Raw genomic sequence first — 13,943 nt, forward strand, 5'->3', positions numbered from 1 at the left:
ACGCTTGCATTTTTTCTTTCTTCGTCTAGTAGAAATCGCGGTAAAGCATTTACCGTCCTTTCTAAAAAAAACTTCTTTAACACGCATATTAGTTCTAAACTTGTGTTGTAATCGAATCACCAAAAGTTAAGATTTGATCATGTAACGGGCACATAATCCTTACATTCTTTACAGAAATTTTATACCAGAGGGGGTACAATATATATGATGGTGGACATACATACACCTGACGCGGCACAGTACGGGCACATGAACAAACTTACAATTGTAGAACGGTTTTTACAGAAGCACCACTGATTCGTTGACTTATGTTGCCCTCTTTGACAATATAACAGCAGGTTTTGTGTGTCTGATTACATTTCATCTGCCTTTTTAATCCATTCCAACACTGGGCCCTGTAGCCTTTGAGGTGCGAGTGCAACCCACGGCTCCAGGAAGTCTGTGAACACCTCTAACCATGCCTCCAGCTTTGGATCTTGCCGGCGCTGGATCATTGCCCTTCTGTCCCTGCTAGGATCGTCTCCAATGCCGTCCCGTGTCATCTTTACCATCCCTGTCTTCTCAAGCCGAAGGTACGCCATCTCATGCTTAGACTTCCAGGACAGCTGATACAACGATGCTTCGGGCTTCCGGTTAAGGCAATCTATCGCCTTCGGCAGCATGATCTCGTCGAGTTGCTCTAGGCTCATGTCCTTATGCATCAGATGCTGCTGCTTGCCATCCATGAACTCAACTGTCGAACTCCCAACTGAAAGCGACGCCATGTCTTCTGGAACACCATGAGGCGAGTAGTGGATAGCAAGCTTCAGATGTGGGAACAATTCCTTGGGGCTTCTTGCTTCACCCTGCACAAGTTTTCTCCTTTGAGCGCTCTGCCGTGACGACACTGCAGGGATGATGCGCACGAAATACATTTCGATAACTGGTTCCAGTGACACGTGTGGTAATGGTAGCTTGGCTGCGTACATGTTGCTGCTGCTGCTGCTGCAAGGCTTGGGCTCATGGTGGTGATGCTTGCAGCAGTTTGGGTTTGGGCGCGACACCTGGGACAAGATTCCGTGGATGCAGTTCCAGTGCTCTTTGTGACCAGACTCAACGTAAGGCACCCAGGAGAAGTCCTGTGTAGGCAGCTGAGCGATCTCTCGCATCGCGGCCTCGGCTGTGGACTTGAAGTGAGGCGTGACCAGCAGCTGCTGCAGGCACCTGATGGCGATACCGACGACGTCCATGCTTTCGGAAAGGCGGAGCATCAGACCTAGGCAGAAGTTGTTCTCCGGCGCGTCGTCGTCTTCGTAGACGTAGAGGAACTTGGCCTCCAGCCCGCGGCCTTCGAAGCTCACGGGGCGCATGCACAGGACATGGTGCTGGCTTCCCTGGACAAGCCTGTACCGGAGCTCCTTGCCGGCAAGGAGTTGCCCGATGAGAGGGTCGAAGAACATGTACCGGCGCGGCGTGCCACCGAGCTCCACGAACCGCAGGAAGTCGCTCGCGCCGTCCGCGAACCACTCAAACCTTCGAGCGTCGTCTCTGGTACTCGAGCTCGATTCGTCGCGGTGGCCGGCGATGACGGAGGACAGGCACGCCTTGGTGGCGTGAGCCAGCCGCTGCGGGAAGGAGGAGCTCCTTGCCGCTCGCTGCTTCTCCTTGTCTTCCACGATCCGCTGCTTGCACCTGTGGAGCGCCTCGTCGCACTCTTGCGCTGTGCGCTTCAGCTTCCTGCGCCAACGCAGCAGTGACGGATCCTTGATCTGCCACCGCACGGATACCTCGAGTACAGCCTCCAGCCTGATTTGTGCCATCTCCAGCCTCTCCACATGTTCCGTTTCGTCATCCGATCTCCCTTCATGATCATTGTCAGACAGAGCTGACAAGATCTGCTTCACTGTCTCCTCGACGACAACAGAACCGAACATCTGCACATGAAAAAGGTGAATATGAAACGTATAGGAACGAAATTGTTGTTGAAGTCTCAAACCTGGAAATTCCGAAGACCGAACCTTGTGAGTAAAGATGGCGCAGGCAACTTGCGAAATGGAGAATGAAGCCGTAGAAAGATTTAGCAGCGCAGTGAACAGATTTCGTCAAGTCGTGACTTCTGAAGAGAATGAGGTATTTCCCAGTATATATAAAGAAACTATGTTCAATTCTTTCGAGAGAAGATTCCAAACCACCTCCTTGCATTGACTCAAATCATAACAGAGTAGTTGCATGTTAAATATTTAACGGTATGCATATTTTGACCCACGATTAAGATAGCCAAAACACCATCAGACAATGTTTTTATCGAGATATATATTATTCTTAACCCTTTTAGATAACCAAAGTGCCGAAAAATATATATACAAAAATTGTTGAGGGTGGAGAGATATATAAAACGACTTTTATTAGAACGGCTCTCTAAACGAGTGTATTTAAGAAAGGCTGTTGGGCTAGTTAATACTCCATCCGTTCCAAATTATAAGTCATTTTGACTTTTTTTGATACGTTCAGTTTGCTATGTATCTAGACATACGTTATATCTAGATACATAGCAAAGTGAATGTACTAAAAAAAATTAAAACGACTTGTAATTTGGAACAGAGGAAGTAGATTGCAAAAAGACAATTTTTTCCTCCCACCTACCTGTAAGTATGTGCATTATCAATAGCAAATAGAAAAATAATACCATTATAGACAAAATGTGTCCACCTTTAGCTAGTGGATCCAAATAACACCTACCTAATAGTTAGCCAACTCTTTTTCTAGATAATGCAAACAAAAGTTCTGGCTTCATTGTTCCTCTAGAAGGACGAATTAGACTTATTACAAACTCACACCAAAAATAAAAATCAGAAAAGCACTCCTAATGTCCAAGACGATAAAAGAAGCTCCACTCATGAGAAGCAAACAGAAACATGATACCAGACTCTAAAAGCCTGCATGCCTCCATAATCGAAGTCTATGCTCATCCAAGCGTTGTAATTCATTCTAGAATCCGAGCCAATATGTCCCCAGAAAAGTACCTACGAAAAGTTTGTTTTTGGCTTTTGTTAAAAATGAAATCATTCCTTATGAGCCAGATTGCCCAACACAGGGTTGATGCTCCTGTTAAAACAAGCAAATTATGTTTGTGTGTCCCAATTTTGACCATCCCCAAACAAGTGAGACACGCTTGTTGGAGGGGCAATACCAAACTCCCAATGAACCGCACGTCAGAGAAAACGAGCATAATGACAATTAAAGAAAAATGTTGGATGATTTCAAAATTATTACAAAAACAACAAACTTTATTACCATTCCAATTCCTTTTTGCTAGATTAACTTTTGTTAAATTAACCCATTTTTAAGAACCACATGAAGATTTTGTTTTTAAGGGTACTTTTATTTGCCATATCTCCTGTGTGAGTTTCCTACCATTGCTGACAAGGAACTTATACATACAATTCACCGAAAAGGACCTATTTTTATGTAAACCCCAAACAAACCTATCCGGCATATTGTTGAGCGTGACATGCATAATACTAGCAACTAGGCTATGCCATTCTGTTAGTTTTGTCCCCACCAAACTCACCGAAGCCCTTCTGAAAGACACATTTAGAGGAGTAGATTGCAGAACTTCAGCTACCGCTGATAGTTAGCTAACTAATATTGCTGCTAGTGGATCCAAATAAGGCTTCAATATGTTTTCTCTTTCAACCGAGTTGTCTGGTTTATATAGTAGCTAGCACGCAACCAATTTCTCCCTCTGTTTTAAAATGTAAGAGATTTTAGTTTTCTGCGAGGTCAAACTTCCCTAACTTCGATCAAGTTTATAAAAAAGATAATTAAACATATGTAACAACATTTAGTTTCATTAAATCCTCCATGAAATAGATATTGATCATGCATTTATTTGGTATTTTAGTTGTTTTAATTTTCTACAAATTGATCAAAACTAGAGAAGTTTGATTTAGGACCACACTAAAACCTCTTATATTTTGGAAGGAATGGAGTGCAAGATAACAAAAATAAATCACCACATAAATTTATTTTTTTTACTCCATCTCGAAGAAATTATACTCTCTCTGCTCTAAATTATAAGTCATTTTAGCTTTTCTAGGTACATTTCTTTTGCTATGCACCTAGATATAGGCTATGTCTAGATTTATAATAAAAACTACATATCTAGAATAGTTAGAATGACTTATAACTGGAATGGAGAGACTAGAACTTATGAAAACCTAAACCACTTGTTCTTTGTCTTACATTTGTGGTTGCTGCATGAAATTTATTCGGCCTATATTGTTGGTCAAATTTTAGACAAAATATTGAATATAACCATTTTACCATCTATAATACATTAAGTCCTTTACCTTAGTAATGGGAGTTAGTGGTTTGTTTCTTCTATAAAATTATGATATATCTAGTATACTCAATCATCAAAAGTGTTTTTACCCAAGATTAGGATTTGTAACCATAGATAATATTGCCCACCCCTTTAACCAAAGGTGATGCTAACTTCCTTTTCACCTTGTAACCTCCCTTGCCCACCTAACCCACCACACCCACTATACACATGCCCACCACCACTCCCCCACACTATCTTTTTCTCCCTCCAATGTCCCTCTCTATTAGGGCACCCGCAACGTAACGGTGTGGATTAGCTCTCTACATCACCTCCACATCGGAGAGAGAAATGAGAAGAGAGATGGAATTGTCGCTAAATGTGGCGAGAGCCGCTAGCACAGTAGTTCATGTGAGCAGGCCCCATCACATGGCAGTCTCCTCGCTAGCCCATCCCTCTCTTTGGATCAATGCAGTAGGCCTCAGAAGAGGTCCCTACGCGGCCACCGTCAACGTGTGTGTGTGTGCAGGCTGGAGCTCTGGCACTAGCCACCTGCCACGTCAGTGGGCGAGCATGGACCTCGGCCGCTGTGGTGCTAGTGGGTGCTCGCACAGGTGAGCTCGGTGTTATATACTTTGCTTCCACTACTATTTCCAAGCCGACACAAGTACTCCAAGGGTCTTGGAGGAGCATGTGCACCAAGAAGGCCAAAACCTGCACCGTCAGCCTAGATTGGGTTAGCCAGATAACAACAGGGTAGTTGCACTGCTGTGAGCAAGGGACTGGTTGTATCCAGATGTAAAAAGGAGAGAAGTCATGAGAAAGAGGGTGAGCTGCAATAGAGAGAATAACAAATCTATAACTCTAATCCTTCCTTCGAATCCTTCCTTCGAGATTCTACCCAAATACCATTGTCGGTGTAGAAAGTGACCAACACGTAAATATTTATAGTTTTGTCGTATGTTGTGATCGGAGATGGCCTAGCACTCAATGACACATGATTTATAATGGTTCAGGCAACGTGCCCTACGTCCAGTCTGAGTCGGTCGGTGACTTTATTCCTAAGCCCATGTGCTCGAAGTTTGCAGTGGGGTTACAAACGAGGAGGAGAAAGATAGGGTGTACAAGAGGTCCGGTCAGAGGGACCGAGAGTGACGGGAGCTATGCTATGTGCTATGTGAGCTTGATCGATCTGAATGAATCTATCTGTTGGGAGAGATCGCATCCCCTTTTATAGATGAAGGGGATGGCCTTACAAGTGAGAGGGAGAGAGTACGTATGCTCCTGAGCCTTGTTTCCCATGCCGGTGGGTACAGGATGATGGTAGGCGCCCATAATATGTTGAATGTCAGAAGCACGTGGGAGGTTGTGTTGTCTTCTTCGGGTATGGCAGACGTCGGCGCCTGCCACACTGTTGATACCTGAAGGCATGCAAGGGGGTTTACCATGTTCGCTTGGTATGGTAAATGTTGGCACCCACAACACTATTGATGCTCAGAAGCACGTGGGGGAGCCTTACCGTATGGGAGTTAATGGCGCCCACAATACTATACGGGAAAATGTCGGCACCTACAACACTGCTTGGGTTCTGTTGTGCCAGGGAGGTCATAGGGTACTACCTCGTAGGTGCACAGGGTACGGCCCCTGGTATTGCGGTTTGACTTGTGCGCACTGCCTTACTTTCTCCGTCTGTTTCTTGGTCCTTACCGAGCGGGCGTCCCCGGTCGGTTGGTCCTAGTTTGCTTTGATCGCGCCAATCGAAGAAGAGCAGTGAGTAGGGGTTTAGCGCATCCCCGATCTCAGACATGGGTCGGAGTCAGAAGTGGTGCTTTGTCCAGGCCTTGCGATCGGAGAGGTCGTTCGGAGGCAGGCTGGAGACCGAAGCGAGCGCTTCGGTCGGAGCGGTGGGCCAGAATCAGAAATAGGTGCCATTCCTCCTCGGCCAGGCCTTCTGGTCAGAGATTGGATCGCCCCTCTGGCCTGTCGTTTAGGTACTTGGGCCGACTCATGAGTTGCGCGTTGTCTGCTTGGGCCGAGCCTTTGTTGGGAAACGGTCTACGAGGGATCTCGGGTTTATGAACCCGACAGGAGTCCCCGAGCCCCTAGGCGATTTCAGGTAGAATCGTCTGGGGGATTTTTTTGTCCCGATGGTGGGTGCATGCGAGCGCACCCGCGGGTGTAGCCCCTGAGCCCCGGGCGATTTGGGCAGAATCGTCTAGGGGGTTTTGTCAGCGGGTGTGTGTGTGTGCATGTTTTTTAGTTTGAGATAGAGTTGTCAACCAAGACGTCATTACGCAACCGAGGCGGTTAGTTTTTAGGGATCGGACGAGACGAAGCTCGTGGACCCTGGTGTCGGTGCGCGCCATGGGATCAGGCGAGGCAGTTAGTTCAGGGATCGGGCGAGACAGAGCTCATGGATCCTAGCGTCGGTGCGCATCGTGGGATCAGGCGAGTCGGAGTCACGGATCCTGGCGTCGGTGCAGTCCATGTAGACGAGGCAGTTAGTTTAGGGGTCAGACAAGACGGAGCTCATGGATCCTAGCGTCGATGCGTGCCGTGGGATCGAGCGAGCCAGAGTCGTGGATCCTGATGGGGTGAGTTCGGGGTCGCAGACCCAGGCATTTGGTGTGAAGCCGAAGGATGGGGTGAGTTCGGGGTCATAGACCTAGGTGTTTGGAGTGTCTTGAGCCCCCGAGCCTAGTTTGGCTTGGTAGGGGTCGGTTTGAGTTGTGTGCGTTACCCCATTCTCGGTTTCTCACAACTGGAGGGGCTGAGTTTTGTCGCTTGCCTCGATCGCTCGGGCTTGAGTGACGCGCTCGGTGAGCTCGCTAACGGGTATGATTGAGTAGAATCCAGGTCCGTCGTTCATGACGGGTTGGCATAGCCCTCTTGTGACATTCCATTGCTCCTTTACCTACAACCCGGCAGATGCCTGGGTCGTTTTAGAGATAGACCCGGGTGGCCTGCTGGCCTCCCCTCGATGGAGATTCTGTGAGCTTGGCGAGAGGTTTAGGATCGAATGAGAAGGTTGAGATGACCCTGTCTGCTTTGGGGCAGACTAGGCGAGCACCGCATAGGGCTCATCTATGTTTTCTCTCCTAGATCTGTTTGACGTGGGGCGGCCTCGAGCCCTTCATGCGCCGGCCTTCGAACCCTGGTCGGTCGTTGCTCATGTTGAATGAGGCAACTACCGCTTTGTGATGCAACACGGATCGTTGTGATGCATTTCGCCGCATGTGCGATGCTTTAGTTTCTGAACCCCCGGGTGATTCAGGGCCCGAATCATCCGGGGGGCATAGGCTTATGGAATGAATGCGTGTATGGATGTATGAAATGATTATAAAGAAATAGCAGGGGGTGGTAGTGTTACCTTGATGACTCGAGTGACGGGGTTTGAAGAGCTCCAATCAGAAATGTCCGACCGGGACCCATGCTCGTCGTTCGTGATGGAGTCGGCATGACCTACATGGGGCGTCCCTTTGCTTCTTACCTATCTCTCGGTATTTTCCTGAGCCGTTCGATCGACTTTTGGGAAGCCCGATGGTCTCTCCTGGCAGAGATCCTGTTGTCTGGGTTTTTTCCAAGTCCTGTCTAGGGAAGCGAAGAGCCGCCTGTGCATGGTGGTGCTTTGGTTCTTGCACTCGATGTGTGGTAGTGGTGGGCCATACCCAGGCCACGTCCCATCTGATCAGGCACCGTTCCATCGGGTAGGGCATGTCTCATCGGTTAGGGCGCATCCCATCATATTCCATCTGCATTAAATGGGGAAGGGAGAGGGTTTTTCGCCCATCATTTTGCCTTTTCCGATCGGCACGCCTTCCCCAACTGTTGCGCCCTTTGCCTTAGGTAGGAGAAGGGAGAAGGCTTTTCGCCCCATTCCTTCGCCTATTCCTTGTCTATCGTCTCTTCTTTCTTCCTTCTCGCCAAGAGCGTCTGAGTGCCGTGGCGGTTCCTAGGAGAGAAAAGAAAAAGGGGCAGAGGAGAAAACTCACAAATCTATCCGTGAACCCAGAGTGAAATGTCAGTCTGGTGGTCATCCACGGTGAGGGAGTCAGTGCTGGAAGCCATTGCCGTGAAGGGGTTCTACCACCAAAGGAGGTGGTGCACTAGAGGGCTCCTAGGAGGGAGGAGTTCCCACAACCTTGGCCCAGCGAGGTAGTTTCCTTTCTCGCCTTCCATGAGTGCAGGTTAGGATACCCTGCACACTGGTTCCTACGAGGGCTCCTCAATGAGTGGGGCCTAGAGTTGCACCACCTTAATCCGACAGGGGTGCTGAATATCGCTGGCTTCATCATCGTCTGCGAGGCCTTCCTCGGGATGGAGCCGCACGCAGACTTCTTCTGGTGGCTGTTCACTAGGCGGTCTTTACCGGTGGGGAATCCGCCTGAGGCCGTGCCGGTGGGGGGCTTCGCCCTGCAAAGAAAACCGAGCGCGGGGGGCTCGTATCCCGCGTACATCCCCTATGACTCCAACCGGGGGTGGCACGAGGAGTGGTTTTATATTAGGAGCCCGGTGGAGGCGTCATTCCTGGCATTCACCGGCGGGAGGCCGGAGAGGTGGTATAGTTGGTCGCGGGGCCCTTCCCATTGGGAGAAGAAGAAGGTGGAGATCATCGAGGAGGAGCTCTAGAAGCTCGTGCGGTGCGGCCTTAACGGGGTGCGGGTGTTTCACACCCTCTACCATCGTCGGGTTGCTCCATTGGTGGAGAGGGTACGACCGATGTGGAGGTATAGAGGCCCATTGGACCCTGATCGTGCATCACTGGAGGAGCTGCCGAATGACGAGGTCTAGAGTCACCTCGACCGGATGTTGCAGCTGAAGCCCAAAGTGAAGGTCGATGGAAAGCCCAGACCTCTCAATGCCTTGGTGGTGTCCAAACTGGTATGCTCCCATCTCTTTATTTTGTGTTCTTTTCCCCTTTGCTTTCCTGCTTTTTTTATTTTGAGTCGCCTATTTTGTAGGGACTTGACGCTTACAAGTCCCGGCCGCACCTTCCAAAGGGGCCAGAGGGCACGGCTTGGTAGGCCGCCCAGAAGGAGGTGGCAGAAGCTAGGAAGACGAAGAAAGCCGAGGTGGCTCGGTGGAAGTATGTGAAGGAGATCACCCGGCGCGTGGAGGCTGAGGAAAATAAGAGCGACGTCGAGTCAGAGCTTGAGTTGGAGGTCCCCACAGAGGTGGACGACATGATTTTCTCTGAGGAGGTGGAAAGCTGGGAGGTCGTTGTGACCTTGATGGAGCATCATGACCCTGTAGCGATGTCTGCCGGCAATGAGTAGGAGGCGGAGAGGCGCACCGAGGTTCCTGTGCCGAGGAAGCGTGCTGTGAGCGCGGACGCCGTCAGTGAACAGGAGGCGAAGCGGATGCGGTCACCACACCCCTCGGTGGCATTGCAGGTCTCGTCCCACCTGCTACGGATGCGGCCGAGCAAGCCAGGTGGTTAGAGGAGCGGGCTTGTACCCACGCATCGCCGGGACCAGCGCCAGCGCGTGACTCACTGTAGGAGGATGCCCCACCTATTGCTCCGGTTGGCATGTCCCAAGCCAAAGGTCATGGTGACACGTAGGCCGGGCAGGAGCCGGTTGGGACGACCCTGACCCTGACTGAAGTGAGAGGGCTTGGGTCATAGCCCGGGAGTGGTCGTCGCCCTATAGGCCCATCGACATCGGGTCTTGGTTTTAGAGTCATGTTGCTTACCTCCGGTATGTTTTTCTTTGTTTCTTTTCAATCTTGCTGTTGAGTCCTTTTTGGAGTATGACTAACCTATACTTTTTGACAGCGGCCGAACATTAACGGGGTTGAGCATCGCCCCAACTCCCATGCAAGAGGTTTGGAGGCCCACCCTGCAGCGTGCCGCTGCGAGCGGCGGGGGGAATAGGGTGGTGGCAGCGAGTCCTTCCCTCCCGAGGGTGGTGCTCCTCTGGTCGGTTGCTAGTACGGCGGTAGCAGCGGCGATGGTGCTAGCGGTGATCCCGGTGGTGATGGCGGGGGCTTCGCCGGAGGTGTCCCTTGCGGCCCCTCCTCCACCGGCTATGGTGGAAGAGGAGAGGGAGACCGAGCTCCCTGCCTTGCCGGGCAGAGGGCTGCGTGGCTCACCCTTGCGGTTAGAGCTGAAAGCACTGGAGGGAGATGCGGCCGGGACAAAGTCGGAATGCCCGTCGGTGTCTGATGAAATCAAGGTTGTGGAGATCCCTTCCGACGATGAAGCGGATGACATGGTGGAGCTGCTAGCACCATCGCGGGAAATGGTGGTGGTTTGATCGGAGGCTGGGCCCTCCGACAGGTTGGAGGAGGGTGACCTAGAGTGGCCCTACCCTGAGGACCCGTCAAAGGTTCAATTCATCCTTCAGGATTCCTAGGAGTGTCAACTCTGGGACATCCTTGGGGGGAAAGGACTCACCATGGAGTCCAATCTCGCCAAGGCTTGAGGACGCCCATGAGCGGGTTAAGTCTGCCCAATAGTTGGTCAAGGTTGACCTATAGCTCGCCGTAGAGGTGAGTTTCCCGTATTTGTCCTTGACCTCTTAGTCTTTTGTTGGTTGCCTCAGCATGCTTGCTTCTCATTTTCATAGGGTCTGGAGGATATGTCATCCCGCAAGTCCCATTTCCTTCGGATGGAGCATGCTCGGATGGTCGAGCTTGAGCGTCAGCTAGAGTCCACCCACCATGAGTCCCAGGACCGAGCGGCCGAGGTGACCATGGTGCGGGTGGAGGAGCAGCGTGCGGTGGAGCGGGTGACCGCCGCCGAGCGAGGGCTTGAGGCAGCAAAGGCCCACCAGGTGGAGACCGAGGCGAGGCTCTGGCGAACACCGAGGCAGTGCTCCAAAAATCCCTGGAGACCCTTGAGTTAGAGCAAAACGCCCTGGTGTCAGAGCGGAACACCCTGGAGTCAGTGCGAAAGACCCTAGAGTCGAAGCGAAAGGCCCGATCAGAGGCAGACCAGGAAGTGCTCGCGCTTCGGGGCCAGGTGATGGGGACGAAGGTGGCGAATGCCCGGCTATGTGAGTAGGTGGCCCAGTAGGTGGAGGGACTCTCCGCCCTCGAGAACTTCTGCCTCGGTATGTACCTTTTCTATTTTTCATTATGTTGGTTTCTTCCTTTAACTTGTTTCTAAGCTTGTCGCCCTTCTTCCAGAGCTGGGCAGAAAGGTGAAGTCATTGGAGCGAGACCTAGAGACAACCAAGATGACTTTTGGCCAGAATGCAGAGGCGCTGGCCAAGTCCCTTGAAGAGCGATGTGCTCTCGAGGGGGAACTTGACCAGATCTGTAATGTTGCCTAGTTTGTCGTCTCAGAGGTCTTTGGGTTGGTGCCAAGTACTAGAGCTCTCGTCATCCAGCTAGCGGAGGTTTCGGATGAGGTTTGAGCCCTCATCGCACATGGGTTGTTCTACGGAGCATCAGGGGTGTTGACTTTGGTGGTGATGTACCACCCGAACCTAGACTTCGCCACTATCTACAGTGGGTATGCCGACGGCTTGAGCACAGAGGACATCCAATCGCTCAGGGAGAGCTTGCTACCGCACACAAGGTTGGTTGCAGAGCAAGTCTCTATGTAGTGGGTGATAGATGCCTGCTGTGAGGACATGGCCGGAAGCGTGCGTCAGGGGACGTTGCCCAGCCTACAGATGGCATAGAGCCTGGGTCAGAAGTGGACATCGCTCTGCCTTCAACCGAGCCAAATGTCGTCCAGCCAGGGAGTGAGCAGCCCGTGCCTTCGCCGGTCGCACCAACAGCAGATGCTGCCGGGCCGCCCCAATAGCTTGTAAAGTATAAGTAGTTTAGTAGATGCAAAAAGTTTAAGTTTGTGGGGGATCCCCCGTGTAAACGTTCTTGTGTACTCAATGACTACAATCAGTTTCATTTTTTGTGTTGGAGTCACTCCGTTCGGGGAAGCTTGTCCCTTTCGTTCCTTAGTTTTACCTTAGCATAATTTTGTTTTCTATTCTTTCTTTTTTGTACTTGCCCATTCGTCCCGTAAGCTGCAACCTTAGGAGCCTGGGCGTGGCCCATGAGGCTCAGCTGCTCGTAACCATAGGTAGAGGCGGGGTGCGATCGGTCAGAATATTTTAAAGCAAAGCTACGTAAGGCAATTTAAAGAAACGATCTACCCTTTTGTTTGGGTAGGAAGGAGTTTCACCATATGATAGTAAATGAAAAGAGAGGTAGTAGTGCACCCTCATGGAGCCCCCGAGCGACCCGGGGCGAAAGTGTTCGGGTCAGGGTGCTTTTATAGGAGCAAACATTAAGTAAACAATGGTAAGACTGAATTTTAGGGGAAGAAACGACATAGCTGTTCCAAGTGCTGGTGAGAATATTAACATTATCGTCCTTCAGTCAGTAGGCGTCCGGTCGGATCACCTCGACCTTTAGTCGTCCGGATCCTTGCCCACTACGCCCCCTTTCTTCGCCTTTTTCTTCCTTTGGCCTGCCGGTCTATCACAGAAGGCACTTGAGGAGCTTGCAGTCCTTGTAGAGGTGTTTGATTGGGTAGGCGTGGTTGGTGCACAGGCTCTCCATGAGCTCGTGGAAGTGTCCCAAAAGGTCCTGCTGGGGCTGCTTGCCCGTGTGATCTACCGTGGCGACCAATGCAGAGTTGGTCGGTTCGTGGCGATCTTTTCTGTTCCTTTTCCTCTCTGCATGGAGGGGCCCTTGTCCTGATCCTAGTGCTTGGCCTTGCCTTTGCTTCGGCCTTCGTTGGAGCGCTATAGGAGCGGCGCTCTCTGGATGCGTTGGACAAAGGCCCGTGGTCCTGGGCCATCCGGGCTGGGACTCCGGGTGCTGATGACACTACGATCATCTTGGTTTTTCCCAAGTGGCTCGTGTACAGGTGGTCAGAGTGGAGCGGTCACTAAGTCAAGACGAGGCACAGATGCGGCCTTCTGTGCCACGCTCAGTGGCTATAGCGGTGAGCACGTGGAGCGATTCGTCTGGTGCGTCCCCACTCCCCTAGTGCAGAGAGAGGCCGAGTCGGTGTCGCGATGCGAAGCTCTCTGCCTGTTGAACGGTGGTGGTCTCCACTAGTGCCCAGAGGTTCTGGTGGATCGCTTATTCTTGGGGGTCGTTCAGCTTAGGAAGGCCACGTAGAAGCATTGCCACAGCGGCGATGTTCTGATTGTCCCGAGCGAACTATGGGGGATCGTTCCCCCAGTCCATGGTGTTACGCTGGACCCAACAGGCGTGACCCCGGGCGTCACTCGCTGGTTTCTGCACCCAAAGCGCAGTGTGGGGCGCCGAGCGCGCTGGTGCTGTTAGTGGCTGGTTCAGCCGTTGTTGTTGTAGCTCGTCATCATGCTCTTGTGTGAGCGCAGGGGTCTCCATATGAGGGTCTAGAGGGGTGTGAGTCTACAAGGACTCCATTACCACCAGTGGCTATCCTAGAGCGTCCGCCATAGCGCACTCTTCGGACAGACGGTGGCTAGGCGCCACATCGCCAATGCTGGAGCCACCACTCTCAACATCATCATCCATGAGGTCAAGGAAATAGGTGGGAGCATAACTCGCCATCCCCATGAGTTCGGACGTGAGAGGGGGCGGCGCCGGCATCCTTCGGAGCCCCCGGGCGTACGCGTCCGTGGGAGACATGAGGCCATAGGGGAACCGGTCGCATGACGGTCGCATCTAGGACAACGGTGTCCTTTCGGAT

At 51.3% G+C, this 13,943-nt stretch overlaps 1 protein-coding gene across 1 annotated transcript; it reads right to left on the reverse strand.

Annotated features, from left to right (window-relative positions):
• Positions 1 to 353: 353 nt before the first annotated feature.
• On the reverse strand, positions 354 to 8,371 carry LOC136463419 (uncharacterized). The gene is made up of 2 exons (XM_066462420.1): positions 8,312 to 8,371; positions 354 to 1,913 (listed from the first exon to the last, which is right to left on the reverse strand). Exons 1-2 carry the CDS (start codon positions 8,369 to 8,371, stop codon positions 354 to 356), a joined length of 1,620 nt encoding a protein of 539 aa, XP_066318517.1.
• Positions 8,372 to 13,943: the final 5,572 nt, after the last annotated feature.

This window comes from Miscanthus floridulus, chromosome 1 (genome assembly GCF_019320115.1).
Source record: "Miscanthus floridulus cultivar M001 chromosome 1, ASM1932011v1, whole genome shotgun sequence".
NCBI classification, from domain to species: domain Eukaryota; kingdom Viridiplantae; phylum Streptophyta; class Magnoliopsida; order Poales; family Poaceae; genus Miscanthus; species Miscanthus floridulus.